The sequence below is a fragment of the Sinohyriopsis cumingii genome, chromosome 8, assembly GCF_028554795.1.
Source record: "Sinohyriopsis cumingii isolate HCF-2022 chromosome 8, ASM2855479v2, whole genome shotgun sequence".
NCBI classification, from domain to species: domain Eukaryota; kingdom Metazoa; phylum Mollusca; class Bivalvia; order Unionida; family Unionidae; genus Sinohyriopsis; species Sinohyriopsis cumingii.
This window is the reverse complement of record NC_142968.1, coordinates 98637324-98660540: the sequence shown is the minus strand read 5'-3', so window position 1 is coordinate 98660540 and position 23217 is coordinate 98637324. Positions and strand designations below refer to the sequence as shown.

The window sequence follows — 23217 nt, the reverse complement described above, 5'->3', positions numbered from 1 at the left end:
AGCACAGGTTTTATGTTGCATTGAGAGATGTTGAAGAAAACAAAACTATTGATGAAGTGTCATTTGCTTCAAGTGCTGTATTGAAGTGTTGTCACGATAATCATTTCCTTTGTCATAAACATTCATTTGCTCAAGGAAAATCCTCCACATTTAAACTGAATGTAGGTAGGAGATGGTTCTTTCAGCAGGTGATGGGCTATACATGGTGGCCAGAATATTTGGTGGAAGAACCTGGGGAAAATCCCATGAAGAACTAGCGCCTAACATGAAGCTACTGGAAAGCTTGCACACACACTCACAAGAACAGACATGAGAAATTTCAGCAGTATGTTGTGGCGAGTGCCTTATGTCATTCACCCACCTGGGGCCCTAACAGAAAGTTGGATTTTGTTGTGATTCTCTTGTTGACATGTGTATGCAGTACTGCTCTGGACAAGCAACCATTTTGAAAATAAGATTTATTAAGATGGTTGAGTCTGTAAATAAAACTGTTAGGAAGAGTTTATTGAGGGGAAAAAGTGCACTCCAGGAACTTTCATGACATGGCATATAGTGCAGTCCATTGCTGAAATAATGGGTCAGGGGAATCCCATGTCAAGTTGTGTAGTTTGATCGTGTTCAATACTCCTGCCAGTTAAGGTGCTGTCTGGCTTAAAAAGGACTAGTTTGTTATAAAAATAGAATCTACCCCCAAAATACATAGTACTAAAAAAGTGAAGAAAAGGGGCATTTCTATTCAGGCTTTATGATTAGCATCAGAAATAGTAAACTTGTTGCATAAGTTAACTGTTACATTATACTGCCAATAAATTCAGGTGAGAATATAGTCTTGATAAAAGTGAGAAGAAGAAATCTACATGTACCTAAGAAATGCAGACTGGTTCATGACACTTAATGACAGTGATTGTCTTTTAGAGTGATGTTTCTTTATTCACAGAACTTGTTGTAGAGTTATATGGACAGGATTGTTGTAAAGGTACGAGATGTTAAAATTCTAATGTCGGGGCATTTTATTAGGTGTTGGCCTGAAATGAAACATGGCCTGGGGCTTGTACAGACATGGCTTTTCCATCATTCCATTTCACTCTAACGTTGCTTTAACCATTATAAGTAGGGGACACCACCCGTTGAATACATTTAATAACCTTATTTAAGTTTGTTGATTTTCTCCCTAATATTAGCCTAAGATTATTCCAGAATTATGTTCTTAATGGTACTTTTGCAATAAATTTATAATGATGGGTGATGTTGGGCTGGATATCATGGAAGCATGTGAAGGTCTGTATTGCCTATAGGGCACAGTCGACTGATTCTTTCATATCATGATGAAATTGACACAAAGAAGAAATTGCTGGTAACATACTGTGGGCATAGAATCACATTTTGGGATCACAAGATCTTGTCTTGTTAAGCTTGATTTTGAGCACATCAGCCTTGTGCTGTTGCCCCTCAGTCTGCAGCTAGGGAATTCACCTATATTTACAGTTTAGAGTGCGGGCTGGGAATGGAAATTCTGGGAGACTTGCACAAAAAATGTTGGAGAAGCGTTTAACAGACTGCTTGTTGCTAAGGTCATCCCTTGCTTCTATTATGTCCATCACAGCAACTAATTTGAACATTTGCTATTGCTGAAGAATATCAGATTTGGAAGAAATGAGTTTGTCTTGAATTCTTTGATGTTCTTTTTGCCCAGTAGAACATCAGACCTACTGTCATGTATGATCTTGTTGGACTGTGTGTCTGCATTTATTTGAAAGTTTGTCTCCAAATGTTGTTTGCAATTTATATTATTATATCTTTTTTTTAGAACTTTTAAACAGGTAGTTTATGGTCAGGATTATGTTGACAAGCCTTAAAACAAATATACTGTGTGTATGTTTGCTAATATATTGTAGGAACAAAAAAGGGTAGTTAATCATGTTTTGTTATGTATAGTTTTATTGAAACCAACATGTTGGTATGTCATTTCCTGGATTATTTAATCTAGATTCATTTTTTAATCAGTTTGACCTCTAGAGATGAGGGTGGCAATGGAATTTAAAGGTCAAGATCAGTTTAACGTCACAAAAGGAAATTTCTTCATGAGTACTAAAGTTTTGCTGAACATAACGTCACTAAATCTTTAAGTATTTTTCCATCAAGAAAACAAAAGAAGCGTGTTGGCATGAGAAAGTCAAAGAATGGGATCAGTAAACCAAAAACTTGGGGAACAATTATTGAGTTATTTGCACTATACTATATGTTCCTTTAAGGTAATTGCCCTGTCCATTACAAAGAAGCATGTTACTTTTGGTATAAAGTTGGTGCCTTTGTGTGTTAATATATATTTATCCCAATTTCTTCCTTGTATTGGCGCCATGTTACTAGGTACTAGAACTTTCCACGTGTCCTTTGTCTTGTAGAGTGGTTGCCCCCTAGAATGCTCACTTCCCATCTCTTGACCAGCAGCCACCTACTTTACATGTTGAATTCCATCACATCAGTGACCATGTTTCAAAATACACCGCTAATGACACTGGCATATTGGTGCAAAAACTTTCAAGTTTTCATGTGTGTGGCAACATAATGGTGTTTAGAGATAGAAATCTGGAACCTAGAGTGGCGAGGTGTCAAGAGTGCTCACCATTACCGATCACTGTCCATAGAGGTTCGAGTCTCTGGCTCAGAAAATGTGGGTATATAAGAAAGCTTGCCTGTAGCTTCCTATTGGTAGGTGGTTCGCATGGGATTTTCAAAAAGTTCTTCCTCTGCCAGCTATACTGGCCACCACGTATGGCCTATCTTGTGCTGAAAAATGGTGTTTAACCCAATAACAACAAAAAATAGAAATCCCACAGATAATTGTTGAATTCTAAATTAAGTACAATGACATTTTCCTACATGTTGAAAGAGTAACTTGAATCCATACAAAGAGGTAGATAGCCAAATTGTCCTTAATGAAGTATGTTCCTTAGCTTTGTCCCTTGATTAATTACTGGCCATTATTATCACTAATAATTAATAAGATGACAATAGCCAGCTAATGAAAAGTACAGTATTGTTCAGCTCAGGTCTCTATGGTCACCAGAAAGAACAAAAATGATGTGTTAGCCATTGTGATATCTCTTGTAGATTATGAAATACAGGGTACCAGACTTAATTCAGTTAAACATCCGACAAGTTCACTTTGTAAACACTGAGCAACTATTTACACTGTAAAACAAAATGTGAAACTATGTTGACTAGGGTAAACAAAAGAGGGATAGCCATTTGATATCTATTGAGAAATTTGTTATCAGAAGTATTCAAAGTAAACAGCATCAATATACATTATACTGGAGTGGGGGGGGGGGAGGGAAATCATCCGACAGGGATGGTTACAGTCCAGATATTTTTGATACTGGTTTTGCACAATTGATTATTCATAATTATTGTAAATTATGTTGTGAAATCTTGTATCGTATTGATTCAAGAACATTTTTATGATTTTATTAAAATATTACAACTTCTCCAGTGACCTAGTGGTTAGAGCACTTGTCTCTGCTGCGGCAGGTTGTGGGTTTGAACCCTGACCAAGTCATACCAGAGACTTATAAAAATGGTACTAACAGCTGCCTCACTTGGCGCTCAGCATTAAGAGGTTAGACTGGTCAGCCTAGTGTCAGGATAATGTGACTTGGTGGGACATCATGCAACATGTCTGCGGCATGATGCCCTAGTGCTAGACATACTATAAACTGCCACATTGTAGCAATATGACTGAAAAAGTTTTAAAGCTACATTAAAAATCCAAATCACACACGCACACAAAATATTACATTTTGTTTTTAATTATTTGCACCCTTCATACTTTGTAGTTATTACATCTGAGAGATCGCCCTTTACAGACTCCACCCCTCATATGTGGCCACTTTCCTGTTGCTAAATTGGTGGCATTATGAGAGGGACTACTGTAAGTGATCCCCATTTACAGACCTCACCTTTCATACGAGGCCACAATCCTGTTGCAGAAGTGGTGGCCTTATAAGAGAGGGACCACTGTACATGTCAGCTTTCGTGTCATGAATTGGGACTTTTTGGACCCTCATTGTGAAAACTTTTTCAGCTCATTATTACCTTAATGCAAGTCCTTTTATCACTTTTTGAAGGGTTTTTGTTTACATGTTTAGCCTTTTATGAAGTCACTTTTCAGTTAGAAAAGTTGAAGTGCTGTAGACCCAAGTCTTTTATTCTTATTTCATTTAGTTTTGCATTTTCTGAGGTTGCAAACTTAAACATGCTACATATCAACTGCATGGGTCATTTGAGTGGTGCCAAGTATTTTGGGGGATTGATCTTTAAGTTGTCAAAGCTTTACTGTAAATCTGTTCAATCTTTCAGTTGAAACCGTCACCATGGGGCGAAGATCAAGCCCTAGAATTCGAGCAGCAGCTGCAGCGGCATCCCAAACCCAAAGTAACCACAGTCCACGCCGTCGCCCTGACATTGATCTGATGATGGAATGTAATGATGATGACCTCTCACCGTACCAGATAAATGCTCTAAAGAGGGCCCAGGAAGAGCATGAGAAGGCAAATGCATTAATTAAGGAGGTCCGTGCCAAGGCAGTCCTAGCTCAACAGCAGCAGACAATGATCATGACACATACAGCACCCCAGCTGCAGGTGACAGGAATTCAGCAGCAGAGGCAAATGCCAAACTTGCAGCAGCAGAAAAATGGTATGAAAATTCTTGTAATATGTTCCTAATTCCAGTTTCATACATGTGACATAATTGGTATCTCCAACCTGTAGATTTTTTTAAAATCAGTATAAATGTTTTACATTCAAGGGAATTGAAAACAAGTAAGTGCATTTTTTGACATTATATGTATTCCCTTCGTAGTATAATAAAATGGCAAGTTTTAAATTTGAAGTGGATTTTGATTTTGATGTTACAATAATGAATACAAATCTATGTATTGTCAATGAATGAAAAAGGAGGAGAAATTTTATGTATTGTCAGTTAATGAAAAAGGAAGAGAAATCTATGTATTGTCAGTTAATGAAAAAGGATGAGAACTATGTATTGTCAATTAATGAAAAAGGAAGAGAAATCTATGTATTGTCAATCAATGAAAAGGGAAGAGATCTTCTGTATTGTCAATGAAAAAGGAAGAGAAATCGATGTATTGTCAGTGAAAAGGGAAGAGAAATCTATGTATTGTCAATTAATGAAAAAGGGAGAGTTCTTACAGTTCTCTGCAAAGATTCTTTTAAGTAGCATCCAATAGTCAATATCATTTTTATATTTCCTTCACAAGGTCACCTTCTGGTGATGACTAATGACATTCACTGTTATTATTAGGCTTCAAACATAACAGGTTCTCAAAATATCCCCATGAATCACTTGGTATTTTGTAAAGAATGGATAATGTCCTCCCTGTATAAGCATTGGGATTGTGTATTGATAGGACAACTGTGCTCATCCTGCAAAGAACTTATAGATTCTAGCCTCAGTTTCCTGGGTTTATAAGCTCACTGACTGCTTTCAGTGCAAGCTCAGGACCTTTGCTTCCTGCCTGCTTAAAATTGGGATATCGATGCACAATTGAACTTGTAATATTTCTTAGCCAGTGGTTTCTTGGCATTGAGAGAAAACACATTTCAGCCATTTTGCCACGAATTGAACAAAAAAGCTTCCCTTAAATATTCTTCTTAAAACATCTCGAACAATACAATAACAATTAAAACAAAAGTATCAAAATACTCTTGTGTGTGTGCCAAAATAATTTATTATGGTCTGTCTCTCCATTTTATTTCCCTTCTAGCATTGGTGAGCATATTTTCATCAAAGGCTCAGAAGACATCTTGAGCACCTTTTACATATCCCTTTATTACTTATAATACCTCAAAAGATATCCTGCATTTGGCCCTAAACTCCCTTTATTACTTATAATACCTCAAAAGATATCCTGCATTTGGCCCTAAACTCCCTTTATTACTTATAATACCTCAAAAGATATCCTGCATTTGGCCCTAAACTCCCTTTATTACTTATAATACCTCAAAAGATATCCTGCATTTGGCCCTGAACTCCCTTTATTACTTATAATACCTCAAAAGATATCCTGCATTTGGCCCTGAACTCCCTTTATTACTTATAATACCTCAAAAGATATCCTGCATTTGGCCCTAAACTCCCTTTATTACTTATAATACCTCAAAAGATATCCTGCATTTGGCCCTAAACTCCCTTTATTACTTATAATACCTCAAAAGATATCCTGCATTTGGCCCTAAACTCCCTTTATTACTTATAATACCTCAAAAGATATCCTGCATTTGGCCCTAAACTCCCTTTATTACTTATAATACCTCAAAAGATATCCTGCATTTGGCCCTAAACTCCCTTTATTACTTATAATACCTCAAAAGATATCCTGCATTTGGCCCTAAACTCCCTTTATTACTTATAATACCTCAAAAGATATCCTGCATTTGGCCCTAAACTCCCTTTATTACTTATAATACCTCAAAAGATATCCTGCATTTGGCCCTAAACTCCCTTTATTACTTATAATACCTCAAAAGATATCCTGCATTTGGCCCTAAACTCCCTTTATTACTTATAATACCTCAAAAGATATCCTGCATTTGGCCCTAAACTCCCTTTATTACTTATAATACCTCAAAAGATATCCTGCATTTGGCCCTAAACTCCCTTTATTACTTATAATACCTCAAAAGATATCCTGCATTTGGCCCTAAACTCCCTTTATTACTTATAATACCTCAAAAGATATCCTGCATTTGGCCCTAAACTCCCTTTATTACTTATAATACCTCAAAAGATATCCTGCATTTGGCCCTAAACTCCCTTTATTACTTATAATACCTCAAAAGATATCCTGCATTTGGCCCTAAACTCCCTTTATTACTTATAATACCTCAAAAGATATCCTGCATTTGGCCCTAAACTCCCTTTATTACTTATAATACCTCAAAAGATATCCTGCATTTGGCCCTAAACTCCCTTTATTACTTATAATACCTCAAAAGATATCCTGCATTTGGCCCTAAACTCCCTTTATTACTTATAATACCTCAAAAGATATCCTGCATTTGGCCCTAAACTCCCTTTATTACTTATAATACCTCAAAAGATATCCTGCATTTGGCCCTAAACTCCCTTTATTACTTATAATACCTCAAAAGATATCCTGCATTTGGCCCTAAACTCCCTTTATTACTTATAATACCTCAAAAGATATCCTGCATTTGGCCCTAAACTCCCTTTATTACTTATAATACCTCAAAAGATATCCTGCATTTGGCCCTAAACTCCCTTTATTACTTATAATACCTCAAAAGATATCCTGCATTTGGCCCTAAACTCCCTTTATTACTTATAACACCTCAAAAGATATCCTGCATTTGGCCCTAAACTCCCTTTATTACTTATAACACCTCAAAAGATATCCTGCATTTGGCCCTAAACTCCCTTTATTACTTATAACACCTCAAAAGATATCCTGCATTTGGCCCTAAACTCCCTTTATTACTTATAATACCTCAAAAGATATCCTGCATTTGGCCCTAAACTCCCTTTATTACTTATAATACCTCAAAAGATATCCTGCATTTGGCCCTAAACTCCCTTTATTACTTATAATACCTCAAAAGATATCCTGCATTTGGCCCTAAACTCCCTTTATTCCAGCAGCAAGGTAAATGAATTAACTGCTGGTTGTGTACAAGCATCGAACGTTCTTGAACGATGGATCTGCCATTCACCATTGCACCGGTCATTGTATTTGTGGAACATTTATGGTCCCCAGTAGACTTGTTCTCTGATTTCTCTAATGTGCTGATTGAACACATAAAAATACAGTGTTTGAGGCTTTTAAATTAAATTTGATGAAATATTTGTAATTGTCAAAAGTGATAGATTAATTACAACAATAAATGGGTATGTGCTGTAGACAGTCTTTAAACGGTATTTTTGGTCTACCGCCTGTTAAATCACATATATGCAGATTGATTTTTTCCCTTTGATATTTGAAAAACCCTTTGTAGCAGTCTGGTTCTAAATTATTTGTGTTCATTTTGCAATTGGATGAGGATAATGGTTAAAACAATAGTAAAGTTATTTTTTAGCACACCTCTATGGGTGTAGGCTCATTACGGAGGAGGGGGCCACGAGTAGCCGAGTGGTCTAAAGCGCTCTCTGTTACGGATCACTGCCATCTCACCTCTGTCTGCTTGGGTTCGAGTCTCCGAATCGGCCAATGTGGGTATGTGAGAAAGCTTGCCAGTAGCTATTCATGGGTCGTTGGTTCTTTCCGGGGTTTTCCTGGGTTCTTCCTCCACCGTTAATACTGGCCACCATGTGTAGCCTGTAATGTGCTTAAAAAAATGGCGTTAAACCCAACAACAACATCATTATGGAAGAGAGAAAGAAATGGACAAGCAATGAGACCCAGCATTTGAAACAACATTTTTAGGAGTATGTTGCTAAATTTTAAGAGTTCTGCATGATTTTGAAATATGTCACAAATACTGGGGCCCATTAACTGACAGATCCTTGATCAGTCCGTTCATTCATCATTGTAATCTCAAATACAGACGTGATATTTGTTTTTCAGTTGTGTCCCCAACCAAGGCTTCTCTATCAGATGATGTGATCGTGATAGGTGAGACTCGTCCAGCTATTAAAACTTCACCAGCTGTATCCAAAGTCACAAACCCAGTCCCCGGACCACAAGTTACGCCCACCATGCCAACTCTGACCCGTCCTTCAGTATCACAGCAGGCGACCAAGGGATCTCCAATTCCCCAACAAGTGTATAAGTTCATCAACCTTCAGAATACATCTACCAATATTGCCCCAGGTCAATGGGTTATCAGGCCTCTTGTACCAGTGGTGGTAAGATAATATATACATAATTTTCATTATGCCATACGCTTTCTGAATTACTGTTCTTTTAATCTGCCATCCTATGGATCATCTTCTAACAACAAATGTGAAACAATAATCAATCCATTGATAGATGGAGGTTTATTATATATGGGTAAATAATAGTGTTGTTACGATTATTGATTCTAATTGATCATCAGTTGTTTGAGTGAACCAATAAGATCGTGAAACTAGATAAGCTATTGTTTGGAAAGGGAGACTACTTCTTAGTTGCATGCAAAACACAAAAGTTAGTACAACTCCTGGGTAAATGGTAAGCTGTATAGGACTTCCAATCCACTTAAATCTGAATTATTTATTCCCATCACAACTTACAAATATAAAACCATACCATACTCTGTAGCTGCAAACTTAATTAAAAACATATAGTCATGATTACAAGATTTATTGTTAAATTATTGAGTTAATAAAAAAAATTGTAATTTGATTTGTTTCAGTTAAAATGTAAAATCCTTTGTTCTTATTAATCCTGAATTGAAAGTCATATTGAGGATTTCATCAGAAGACATCTTGTGATATCTTGTTGGTCCTAAATGAAAATGGTACCAATCTGTAGTGGGTCGGTGGTTCTTCCCGGGGTTTTCCAGTGTTCTTCCTCCACCAATTATACTGGCCGCCATGTTTAGCCTATCTTGTGCTGAAAAATGGCGTTAAACCATACAACAACAACAACAACCAATCTGTAATCCAATGGCCAATTTGAAAATCTTGTCCCCCACTACTTCTGAATGGATGGTCATCAAGGTAGGGTTTTTCACTTGAAGATGTGTTGTCTAGTTAGTTCTTTATGAAAATGACACGGATCTTATGCCAATATGGTTACCACAGTAACCATCTTGAAAATAATGTTGTTGTAGGGTTTAATGCCATTTTTCAGCACAAGATAGGCTATACATGGCAGCCATTATAAATGGTGGAGGAAGAACCAGGGAAAACCCCGGGAAGAACTACCGACCCATGAGAAGCTACTGGCAAGCTTTCTCACATATCCACATTGGCTGAGTCCGAGACTCAGTCCCACTTAGAGGTGAGATGGCAATGATCCGTAATGGTCATATCAGCATGGGACTGTCCCTGAAAGACTTCTTACAGTAGTTAGTCCTCAGTGAAAATGGTACTGTTCTGTTGTCCTCTGTGGCCACCAACAGGAGTTTGATAATTTTGTTTGTAACTCATTCCATATTATTTGAGGCTACAATAACTAATAACATTTTGAAAAATGTGCCAAAGTCCAGGATATAGATCTCAACAAGTTTCTATAAACCATGTTTTTAGATACCGGTGACATTTATTTTATAGTGGATTTGTATTTGCAATGAAGAATTCAAGCGATGTTTTTGCATGCTTCAGGATTATTGTGTCAAAGTGATTATAAAATCCACAACTAATTAAATACAAGTAGTTGGCTGTTTTGAAGACCTGAGTGACTGTAGTGCTCCATCAGCTACAACTTTTCTAAAGAGTGTAAAACTTGACTGAGGAAATTAGCACAGATTTGGTGATATACATTTAGCCATTTCTTTGATACATATTCTGCATATACTTCAAGCATATTCTTCATGCTGTAATAGTATCTTCAAATCCCAGGCGATGCATTTTTCCTGGTGAGTACATTATGACCTTTACTTCATGTCTCAGTGGGATTAGTTACATTTTTATGCTGAAGTCTTTTTCTATGACATTGTTGGCTGCAGTCACTTTGCTTTATGAGGATGCATCTGGGTTAATACACCATCTCAAAAATGTAGCTCACTGGTAGTGCATATGCCATAAATTTTTCTAATTGTTTCACTTCAGCCACAACAACAACAACAGCAGCAGCAGCAGCAGCAACAACAGAAGCAGCAAGTACCTCAGCCACCAACTTTGCAGAGAGCCCCAATACCCATACAGCAGCTAGCAGCAAAAAGTCCAACAGCAGATAACAAATCAGGTAACAATTCGTTGATATGTGGTGTCCACATTATGAGGTGATTGGTACCACACCATGATAATGATAGAACAGCTCTTTTGGTTCAAACAAAGATGCTTTTTCAAAAATGTTTAGTTTTTATGGTCATGTAAAAAATTTGTACAGTTCATATTTTTCTTGCACATTTAGAAAATTTTGAGTGATACAAAATGTATATTTCATGTGTGTAAATTTAAATTGATCTTACACATAATGTGTGTATGTTTATTAGTCCTTCTGAGTATTCTCTCTCTCTCTCTCTCTCTCTCTCTCTCTCTCTCTCTCTCTCTGTCTCTCGCTCAGCAACAACAATAGTTCTATTTAAGAGAACAAAGTCTTAATTTTTAACATGATTTCAATTACAAGGTGACATGAACAGTTAACATAAGAAAAACCCATTTTCCAATATCATGTAAGACGTGTTGCCATTTCTAATATCTTTCAGCAAAATTCAAAATTTAAACTATAACTGCTGGATGTAGGTTATTTACACCGAGTTCTAAATAAATAGTTATGTTTCCTGTTTAACTGAATTGTTCCATCACAGCTGTTAACCAAACAAATAGTTTCAGGACTACCAAAATTTGCTAGCAGAGAAGAAATGGATGGACTACTTTTGCAGAAAGACAAAATATGAAGAAAAAAAATTCTAATTTTATAAAATTATCAGTGGCCAGTCCCAGGATTATATAATTTATTTACTCCAACCTTATTCATAAGACACAGTTCCTTGTACACTGAGAAACTCTAACAATATCATTCATTCTCGATGTAGAAAATCTTTGTCCCAAACTTTTATATACAAAAACTTGCCAACTCATTGAACAATCCACAAGAAACAGTTTATATTAACCTTTAAAAATGAAGTATTCTTCAATAGACATTGCTGCTCTCGAAACAGGATACCTAATCCTAAGCAACGTTAATTATTGTCATTAGTATCAGATATGTTTCTATCCACACTTGCTCCAAAGCCATGCTTGTCTTGGCAAATTAATACGTCTATTCCTTCAACCTCAACCAGTGCACTTTTTTTTTCTTTGTTTAATATGCCAAAATTTCATTGCACGTTATGAATTTACGTTCATAATCGTTTGGAAAATTTTGACCTTAAAATAAATGTATAACTCGATTGTAAATCATGAAGAAAAATAATTTTCTTCATTCCTGATTTGACTGATTGACTAAAGTAAAACAGAAATTATCACTCATTAATGATTCACTTTTCATGCCAAATTTTCAGTTTGCTACACATTAATATGCAACAGGATCAAAGGTGATTGTTGTTTTTTTACATTAACAAATAACTAAATTATTGTTTCAGATCAAATGGCATTAAATAATGGGAACAATTTTTGAAAACTATCTTTTTCAATTGCATTTGGCATGACTATTTCCAATTTTGCACTCAAAAAATGACCTGAAAAGTTTTCAAGTTGCATATTTTTATTTTTAAATTAGGTAATACATTCTTTTCTTTAAAAGTTTTTCTTTTCTAAAATCTTAATGGAGAGAGGAATAATGATAAAAATGTATGTAATGAGTCATTTATATTTCACACAAAACTTCATTATAATCTATTTATAATGTAATCAAAAGGTTGCAAAATATTAAATATTTTCAAAATAATGATTATAAATGTGCTCAATAATTTTGAATTAAATGGTTATTTTGAAGATGTATTACAAAAGGGAAATATGCCATTTTGCATAAAACTGTTCAGTTTTGCTTCATTTTGTAAAAGAAGTCCATTGTGTGCTTAAGACATGCCATGTTTATGTTCTTACTGCATCTAGGTCAAAGAAAAAGACTCTTGCCCAGGTCTGGTGACTTAAAAATGTCACAAAGCCTGAACTCCAATTTTCATGTCCCCAAAATTTCCCCTTTTTTTTAAATTATTTGTCACACAACATTGCAATTGATACAAATTAAATATAAATTCAGTAGGGGGTTTGACGGTAATACAAGTGTTCATCGCTACACTTGCTAAAGACTGGATGGTCCTAGTGTTCAAACCTCTCTACTGGATTCTCAGAGCGAATCCTGGTCAGGATCAAGTTGACATGTGTTGATATGTTTGCAGTATGTGACAATAATTCATTGCCTCCCCCCACACACACACACACACTTTTTGTTCTGGTAAAACTCCATCAACCAAGATTTCTGAACTCATTTTCTTTGGGCTTGATGATGGCTAAAATCAGCTTCAAAACTGAATCAGTTAAACACTATTCTGACAATTTCAATTATCATGCTTTGTGTTTTATATTTGCAGTAAATCCGACTTCATAAAACATTGAAGCTGTTCACAAAAATCTATAATACATATGGCTTAAACATTCTGTGTCACTGATATTGAATAACATTTGTTCTCCTAAACCTCCCTAGCATATCTTGGACTTGACTATATTGGGCTGTTCCATGTCCTAATCGTACCTATGCAAATGAACACAACCTACTCACTCACTTCAGTCTTCAAACACAGCTCACTAACTATTGTCAGCCAATTAATTTGTGCAATGGCAGATTATATCTAACTTACGCCTTTTAATTGCTGTTAAGCTGTCCAAATGATAGTTTTACATCAGCTCCATTCATGCCTGTTTATCGCTTATACATGGAGCATACACATCAGATGCGGGAGGTCATAGGTTCAGTCCCCGGCCAAGTCGTACCAAAGACTTCTAAAAATGGTACTTATAGCTGCCTCGCTTGGAGATCAGCATTAAGAGGTTAATGTTAGGACTGGTCAGCCTGGTGTCAGGATAGTGTGACTGCAGACAACGTAGCGATATGTTAAAGCTACATAAAAAAATCCAAATCACACACACACGCTTATACATGCTACATGTAATGGGTATATAATGACAGTTGGTGGGTGGGTGTTTCTTTTTCAATGATTACAGATAATTGTGTTTTTGTTAAACATGACCATGTCAGGGGGTTTGGGAGTATAATAAAATTGTGTTTTAGCATGACACACCATGTTACAGCTTGACTGAAATCAGATCTCCACATAAGAGATTAGTGATCTGATTTTAATCCGATTGCACCATGTTTTGGCAAGTGTGTCAACATCTTGAAAATATATTACAGCATTTCATGAGCATGATCTAAGTTTTCTGTCAAATTTGATTTATTTATTTTTTCTTTGACAAACCCAACAGGTTCCTTTCTTAGAATACAGGACAGGTCCATTCTGAAATTAGAGGGGACCCCAGGCAACAAAGATTTATTAAAAATGTAAGGGAAAGAATAATGCAGATATACAGCTGATCATTTAGTCAAGTGAATATTCATTTGAATATTCATTTGAAAACAATAGTAGTTAATGGAAATTATTAAATGCTGGTACCTAATGCGTGAACACTCAAGTTAAAAGGAGGGAAACATCAAGAATTGAAAATTTCATGACGCACCTCATTTCGGGTGAACCAGATATTTAGACATGTTAATGTTTTCATGAGATACTTGAGCATGTGATATAACATTTTTACAATAATGTAAGTGTTCAGGAAAAAGATGAAAGTAATCCACGGTGCAAACAACACAACTGAAATGGCAAAAGACGTCAAAGTAAACAAGATTATCTCTTTTATTTTAGCACTACATGGGCATTACAGTGTCAATTACTTTCCCAAATTTGGAGGATAGGGGAAATAGTAAAATTGTATAAGCATTTTTCTTGTCATTACTTAAGAAGCAACAGAAGTTACAATAACACCGTTTTATGCTCAGCCTGTCCCAGAGTTCATAGTTCTACAATACAACTATGTAAAAAATGACAGTGTTCACGTCATTTAAAGTCACACAGTAGGCTTTGATTTAGTAAAGAAGACCACCCTAAATAGAGCAAATCATTTATGATACCAGCATTTTTAATTTCTTTTGATGTTTCTTTTCTCAGAAAAACCAGATGCCAACATTATATCTGGTACATTTGGATTTGGAATCAAGAGACCACCTGGCTATACTGGAGGTGATGAAATTGCAAAGAAGAAACCTCGTCAAGAGACAGATGAAAAGGGTAGGTGTACAAATCATTGCATCATTGCCTTCAACTGTCAACATTCTTTTCAAGTCTAATTGAAATTAAGATCATGATTGCAGATCATATTGTAGGACCCATTATCTAAACAGTGCAATTTTTATTAGCTCACCTGGCCATAAATTACAGCCAAATGAGCTTCTGGCATAGCTTTGCATCTGTTGCCTGTCTTCTGTTTGTTGGTCTGTCATATTTCCATCAACATTTGCTCATTACCACTATGCAGGTGGTATTTCTTATCCAATTATTGTCAAAATTGTGAGTGAGTTTGACAGTAAGCAAGATCTTTACATGAATGTATTGATGACAGTAAGCAAGATCTTTACATGAATTTATTGATGACAGTAAGCAAGATCTTTACATGAATGTATTGATGACGGTAAACAAGATCTTTACATTAATGTATTGATGCAATAAGCAAGATCTTTACATGAATGTATTGATGACGGTAAACAAGATCTTTACATGAATGTGTTGATGACAGTAAGCAAGATCTTTACATGAATGTGTTGATGACAGTAAGCAAGATCTTTACATGAATGTATTGATGACAGTAAGCAAGATCTTTACATGAATTTATTGATGACAGTAAGGAAGATCTTTACATGAATGTATTGATGATGGTAAACAAGATCTTTACATTAATGTATTGATGCAATAAGCAAAATCTTTACATGAATGTATTGATGACGGTAAACAAGATCTTTACATGAATGTGTTGATGACAGTAAACAAGATCTTTACATGAATGTGTTGATGACAGTAAGCAAGATCTTTACATGAATTTATTGATGACAGTAAGCAAGATCTTTACATGAATGTATTGATGACAGTAAGCAAGATCTTTACATGAATTTATTGATGACAGTAAGCAAGATCTTTACATGAATGTATTGATGACAGTAAACAAGATCTTTACATGAATGTGTTGATGACAATAAGCAAGATCTTTACATGAATGTATTGATGACGGTAAACAAGATCTTTACCTGAATGTATTGATGACAGTAAGCAAGATCTTTACATGAATGTGTTGATGACAGTAAGCAAGATCTTTACATGAATGTATTGATGACAGTAAGCAAGATCTTTACATGCATGTTTTGATAATAGTAACCAAGATCTTTACATTAATGTATTGATGACAGTAAACAAGATCTTTTCATTAATGTGTTGATGACAGTAAGCAAGATCTTTACATGAATTTGTTGATTTTGCTTCTCATTGGCTGAGTGTGCTGCTGCTCATTAGGCAACATTTCTGATCAGTTTTGATCAAACTTGGAGTATTGGCGTATCTAATCAAGATCTAGGACCAGTTTGATAGTGAGGAAGATCGGTATGTAATAGGACCAGTTTGATAGTGAGGAATATCAGTATGCAGTAGAACCAGTTTGAGCGTGAGGAGGATCGGTATGTAATAGGACCAGTTTGATAGTGAGGAATATCAGTATGCAATAGGACCAGTTTGATAGTGAGGAAGATCGGTATGTAATAGGACCAGTTTGATTGAGGAAGATCGGTATGTAATAGGACCAGTTTGATAGTGAGGAAGATCGGTATGTAATAGGACCAGTTTGATAGTGAGGAAGATCGGTATGCAATAGGACCAGTTTGATAGTGAGGAAGATCGGTATGCAATAGGACCAGTTTGATAGTGAGGAAGATCGGTATGCAATAGGACCAGTTTGATAGTGAGGAAGATCGGTATGCAATAGGACCAGTTTGATAGTGAGGAATATCAGTATATCGGTATGCAATAGGACCAGTTTGATAGTGAGGAATATCAGTATGCAATAGGACCAGTTTGATAGTGAGGAAGATCGGTATGTAATAGGACCAGTTTGATAGTGAGGATGATCGGTATGTAATAGGACCAGTTTGATAGTGAGGAAGATCGGTATGTAATAGGACCAGTTTGATAGTGAGGAAGATCGGTATGTAATAGGACCAGTTTGATAGTGAGGAATATCAGTATGCAGTAGAACCAGTTTGAGCGTGAGGAAGATCGGTATGTAATAGGACCAGTTTGATAGTGAGGAATATCAGTATGCAATAGGACCAGTTTGATAGTGAGGAAGATCGGTATGTAATAGGACCAGTTTGATAGTGAGGAAGATCAGTATGCAGTATTGAGGTGATTTTGCAATTGATTGGCTGAGCATGTTGCCACTGTGGTGGCCATGTATCTAATCTAATCCGATTATATATTTCCACCATAAGGCACAGATTATGTTATGCTGTCAGTTCATCTGATGCCAATTTTGTTTCTGCAGAACATCCTTGTCCACCATTAAGAACTACTAAATTTTTTGATGGTTTGTAGTTGGGGTAAGGAAGAAGCTTATTGATTATGCAAGTCAAAAGGTAATGGTCAAGTTCACAGAGAGAAGAAAAACAATTTTCTGCACAATAACATTAATTTGCATCACAGACCTGGACCAAGATTTATGGATTGATTGCAGTTTGGATCAGGAACAAACCTTTTGACTTTGGGTCAAAGTGTCTTGGGCCAAGGTCACTTTGGCTGGAAGAAGAAATATGGTTTCAGTAAAGACATTTTTTTATAGTGACTATGTAACTTCACCATTTTTGGGGAGACTTGCATATTTCATGAGAAAGATGCCCTTTTAAAAGAGGAGAAAGTTTTTTTTGCATAATTTTTGTACATTGTTTTTCGAGGACTTAGATGTGAAATAGGCTTGTTGATTTTAAGGTCAAGTGTCTGGGTCATGGTAGCTGAAAGAAAAATGGGTTTTCTTGAGCAAGTTTCTTGAACAAACTTTGTGTATGGCTTGCTCTTCAGCTAATAAAAATTCCTTTAGATTCTAAGGTCTAAAGGTCAGGTTAGGACCATGGTCATAGTTGAAAAAAAAGGATTTTGCACATTTTGTTTGGTTCACAATCATACACCTTTTCCATAGGTAGAGGTCATAATAGATCCCTTGGTCAGTAATCTCCCATGCAGTCATGCTAAACTTTTTAAGCTGTCATAAAGTTCTGAAATCCTCCATCATCATCAAGTAAATTGCCATGTTTTAGTCACCATAAATAACAACTATTCAGGGTTGCAGCTGAGCACGTCAGTTGTGCAGCAAGGTGAAATAACCACCCTATGTTATTTGCCACTGTACCACACTTTTGGCGTAATCAAAAGGTTGTCACTTGAGAAAGCAAGCTATGGATTATTTACTGGAAGATGCAGGCTTCAGCTTGGCACTGAAAAAGTGCATTTATTTGCAGTTTGTTGAAAGGGATTGTCAACTTGAAAACAATGTGAGTGCTGCCTTTACAAGCACTAAAAGAAAAGTTGTATCCAATGAACAGGTACAACATGGCTTATTTTATTGCCCGGGTTGTTATCAATGGGCATGTACCCATTGGCATCTTCAGCGCCAACACTGATGACTTAAATATTGGGTGCATGTATAGTGTGCTGTTGATTGTATCCTTATTTACCTTTACCTTCATGATCTAAGATATGTTATTAATTTATTCACACATATTAATGAGGTGATCTTATATCTCAGGTAGGTGATCTTATATCTCAGTTGGCCATATTTTTCACCAATTGTTGTAAACTAGGAGGGTGTGTTTCTATCATTAAGGTCTTGGAATGATTTTGATAATGAGCAAAACACATGCATGTTAAAGAGGTGTTCTGACATACTGACCACATCCAAAAGTCGCTCATTTGCTGAGCTTGAGGGGGTACTGAAAAAGGACCTGGACAATATGATGGACTTCTACAAGAAATGGCACCTGCAGCCAAGCGCAACAAAAACAGTCTGCTGTGTCTTCCACTTTAACAATGCAAATGCGAACTGTGAGCTTTGCATCCTCCTTAATGGGCAGCAAATAAACCTAACCCTGCGTTAATGTGCACACTCTGTCATGTGAAATCACAAATTTAAGGACACCCCACCCCCCAAAAAAATGTCTTTATTTGCACACAAAAAAATAAAAACATTGAACAGCACAAAAATAAAGAGCTCTGCAATAGGTTTGTATCATCAAGGTGTTGAATCAGTTTTATTGAAAGCAACTTTGATATATTCTTCATGTAAACATCGTGCCATACTTTCATTATAGTAACCAAATTTCATTTTCAGTAATTGTTTCAATTTTATTTTTGTTTAAAATTTGCAATGTGATATTCATATTTCTTGAATGTTCTTGTTCTTCAGCAGATAACTGGGTGCCATTGGAAGATTACTACTATGGTAAAAAGGAGGGTGATGCAAGCTATACAGAGGAGAAAGGAGAATACAGGTTCAAGGTAAATCCTCACGGAATAAATGAATACAGCATAATTTTCTCACCTTTGTAAATATGTTGTCAACAATGTTGAAGTTTTGTATTGATGAATTTTTTCTAATTATTTGCAGCATTTAAGCGAAACTGATAATATAATTTTAGGAATAAAGTTTATGCCATGATGTACCCTTGTTTCCTATCTTGGCTGTTAAAATGCTTAAGGATGCTGGGAAGCAATATTCAAGTTTTGCATTATTTTTTGTAAAAGTCACATGTCTTCTACATCAGTGGCTGCATTCAACTGAAGCTTTGAGAAAATATAACTGGATCTGTTGATTATAGGTGACGTGGAGTTCCTGTGTTGCTCTTCTTGCCAGCTTGATCAGTAAGCTTCATTTATCCGTGTGAACAATGCTAAATTTAATATTTAAATTTGTGAAATTCATGACCTGTGGACATTTATTGTGCATTCAGCTGAAATCATTTGAATAATCAGACATGATTTTTCTCTGCTTTAAAGCAGAATTCCTCTTTTCTCCTAACTTTAATCAGATTTTTCTTGATATAGTCTGTTTTTTAAATAAAATCCGATCTGTTTTTATATATAAAAAGAAAGGTCTGTTTGATCCCATTCCACAACGACCCTTGTAAATTAATCGTTCCATATATTAGTTAGCACACGACTCTCATAAAGAGGATTCTGATTGGTCAAAAGTTTAAATTCATCAAATGACTCTTTGTATAATGGAAACTGATGGCAATGGAAAGAAGAAGCATGGTTGCAAAACATAGCGTCCCAAGTTGTTGAGAGAGACCATGACACAGAAAGTTTAGATAAAAAAACATACGGAAACTTGAATGACTGGAGCAATGAGTTCATGGAAATTTAGTTGGTCAGTTTATAAGAAATCAGAACACTAGAGGACTGGCATTTTGTGACCTGAATTACGGTAATTGAGGTTGAAAGAGCTTGAAACAGCACCAACAAAAGAAACTGCAGTTAATTACTGTAAGAAGATAGATTTCTTCCATGAGAGAATAGACACAGACAGCCCTGTGTCAGAATATGTGCAATGCATGTCACCAAGCACCAGCTCGAAAGGAAAAAGGCTCTCATTCAGAAGCAAATCTTTGCCAAAGACACAAAAAGAGCTCGACTGGCATATCAACAGGTTCTGTCCATTGGAGAAAAAGACAAGTGAATGTATGGGATTATTTGTATAAAGTTGATATCCTTGGATGATCAGATTTATTATGAAAAGAGGGAAGTATAATATATTTGCTGCAAAAATTCAGAAATTGTGACTTAATTACGATGTGAACATTGACATGCACATGAAATAACTTCATCATCAATAGCACTGGAGCACAAATTCATGTGACTATAAATATTGTGAAATTATTGAACTCAAGTTGAATATTTTTGGTAAGTTTATTAGTTTATCAGATGATTATTTTGGTTTATATTTTGATCATAAGTTGCACCAGGAGCAGTTTTTTATGAGTGTAAAATGCATTTATGGCCGGGGCCTTTAGCACCCTGGACCCCCGGATCAGGGGCACTGCAACTCCAGACCCTGTTGAGGGAGATCCTACAAAACCCCTTAAAAAAAATTTCAGCTTTTTTTTTTTACGGAAGACTAAAATCATGTCTGAATAATATTGCACTAGATTTTAAGTCATATGCGCATGTACTCGGAGTTCCTGTCATGCTGGCTTGGGCAAAAAACGTGCTTCATCACTGTAAAAAAATTGAAGTTTTATATTTTAAAAAAAACAAATATTTTAAATTCATATTGCCAGTTGCTTTATTAAGTGAAAGTTTAGGATAACATTCCTGTAGATCTAAGAATACACATTATGTGAATAGTTCCGTTTTTTTTCTGTCTGATCCACATAAGCATCATGGCCAGAAATGTTTGTCTATGAAGACACATACAGGGGTTATACTGATAAGCATACAGATACAGGTAAGGAAACCTTGTTGGCTTAGAATACGTTCTAGTTTCAAAGCAAATGGGCCACAACCTCATGGACCATGCTGGAGGTGACTGGGCAAAGAAATCACTCTTTATTTATTGGAAAGGTTCATCATGCATTAAATGCAAAACTATGTTCATGTTGAACTGAATTGTCAGCAATGGGATCAGTGTATATATGAATGCACTCAAACGTGAAGGAACTGAAAAAACCCACAGTGTTAGTCTTGAAGCTTGTTAAACCAATAATTAGAACAACGTTCCACCAAATAATTGGAACCATGTTGTGCTTGTTTTTCAATGTCTTCTGATGATTTTATTGGCACCCAATCTTCTGGCCAATTGTTTTTCATGTCTTGTATTTTACAGTCATCATTTAAAAACAATATCATTGTTGCAGTGGTGTTTTTGGACACAAGTGTTGTTTATATGATAGACTGATATGAGGATGATTTATTTGCACATCATCATAAATAACCTTGACAAGTTGCATGTTAAAATGGAGAACCATGTTTCACTATTCTTCAGCTTACTGACATTGAGAAAGATAAAAATATCTGACTTGATTAATAATCAGTCTGAAGCCCATTACCACATAATTGCTATAGTGGCTTCTCTTATTGTCGGGTCAGCTTTGGCTGAAACTCTACAGAGCACTTTCTTTAATATCTGTGTGTATGTCTGTCTGTCCATCTTTCTGTCAAACCATTCAGCAGTCTACACCCTGGATTAAGTTTAGTATAAACTATTTTTAGACTAAACTCTGTTAACAGTTTCACATCATTCTAGCCAAATAAAAGGATGCTCAACAAAAGAAAATCGGGTTAATTATTGCTGTAATTTGTCATGCAAGGAAAATTAATTCCCCCACCCCCCCACCCCCCAAAAAAGATTGTCAAATTGCCCATTACTGTGGACTTCTCATGAAAGTGTCTGTGTGTGTGAGAGAGAGAGAGAGAGAAAAACCAATATTTAAATGGTTCAGCTTGATAATCATTTTATCAAAGCTTTTCATCCCCTTTTCAGTGCTGGTACTGCTCTAAAATGCTATACAACAATGTACGCACAATGCAGCATCTTCAAGGACACATTGACAGCGGCAAGCAGCAGAATCTAGATCTAAGTGACCTGACCCAGTGTAAACACTGTTACAAGCAATTTGACACGCCATTTGAGATGCAGACTCACATGGAAAAGGTATACTATAGACATATGATTTGGCAATATTTTGCCAATTTAGAAATAATTCATTTTTATAACTTTAAGCATTTTTGAAGTGGTGATGTGTATGTTTTTATTGGATTCAAATTCATCCTTTTGTTTAAGTTGTTTTGTTTTTTTCTCCTCACACCTTAACTACAAGCATAGAACTGGACTGTTTTATATATCTTTATCTATTTTCACATCCCCACTGTCCAGTTGCCTGTGATCTTGGGATCAAGTTGTATAATTATTACAGAATGAGGTTGCTTATCAGGAAAAGTCAGGACTGTAATGCAGTGTATTGAAGAATGAGGAAGTTTCTTATCAGGGAATGCCCCTGGGATTGTGTGATACAGTGTACTGCAAAATGAGGTTGTTTATCAGGGAATGCTCTTAGGACTGTGTAATACAGTGTATTGAAGAAGGAGGTGGCTTTTTATCAGGGAATGCCCCTGGGATTGTGATACAGTGTATTGCTGAATGAGGCTGCTTATCAGAGAATGCCTTCAGGACTATGTGAAACAGTGTACTGTAAAATGAGGCTGCTTTTCGGGGAATGCCCTCAGGACTATATGAAACGGTGTATTGCAGAATAAGGTTGCTTCTTATCAAGGAATGTCCTCAGGACTGTGCGATAGTGTATTACTTAATGAGGTTGCTTATCAGGGAATACCTAAAGACTGATAAAGTGTATCGCAGAATGAGGTTGCTTATCAGGGAATACCCTCAGGACTGTGTATTGCAGAATGAGGTGACTTGTCAAGATACAAGTTTAGGATCATGTTATAGTGTAGGATACAGTGGCTTCTTACCAGGGAATGCCCTCAGTACTAAAGCTGTAAA

The 23217-nt window shown here is 36.0% G+C and overlaps 1 protein-coding gene across 5 annotated transcripts in view; it reads left to right on the top strand.

Annotated features, from left to right (window-relative positions):
* LOC149794218 (uncharacterized) overlaps window positions 1-23217 on the top strand; it is an 89040-nt gene that overhangs the window by 19472 nt on the left and 46351 nt on the right. For 4 of the 5 annotated variants that reach the window (XM_089968334.1, XM_089968332.1, XM_089968330.1 and 1 more), the window contains 6 exons: window positions 4360-4698; window positions 8606-8886; window positions 10735-10870; window positions 14796-14915; window positions 19123-19214; window positions 22198-22368. In XM_089968334.1, the coding sequence (XP_089824460.1) occupies window positions 4374-4698; window positions 8606-8886; window positions 10735-10870; window positions 14796-14915; window positions 19123-19214; window positions 22198-22368 (1125 nt within the window). In that variant the 5' untranslated portion in view covers window positions 4360-4373. The remainder of the gene's footprint in view (window positions 1-4359; window positions 4699-8605; window positions 8887-10734; window positions 10871-14795; window positions 14916-19122; window positions 19215-22197; window positions 22369-23217) is intronic. The other variant, XM_089968331.1, reaches the window with a different exon arrangement.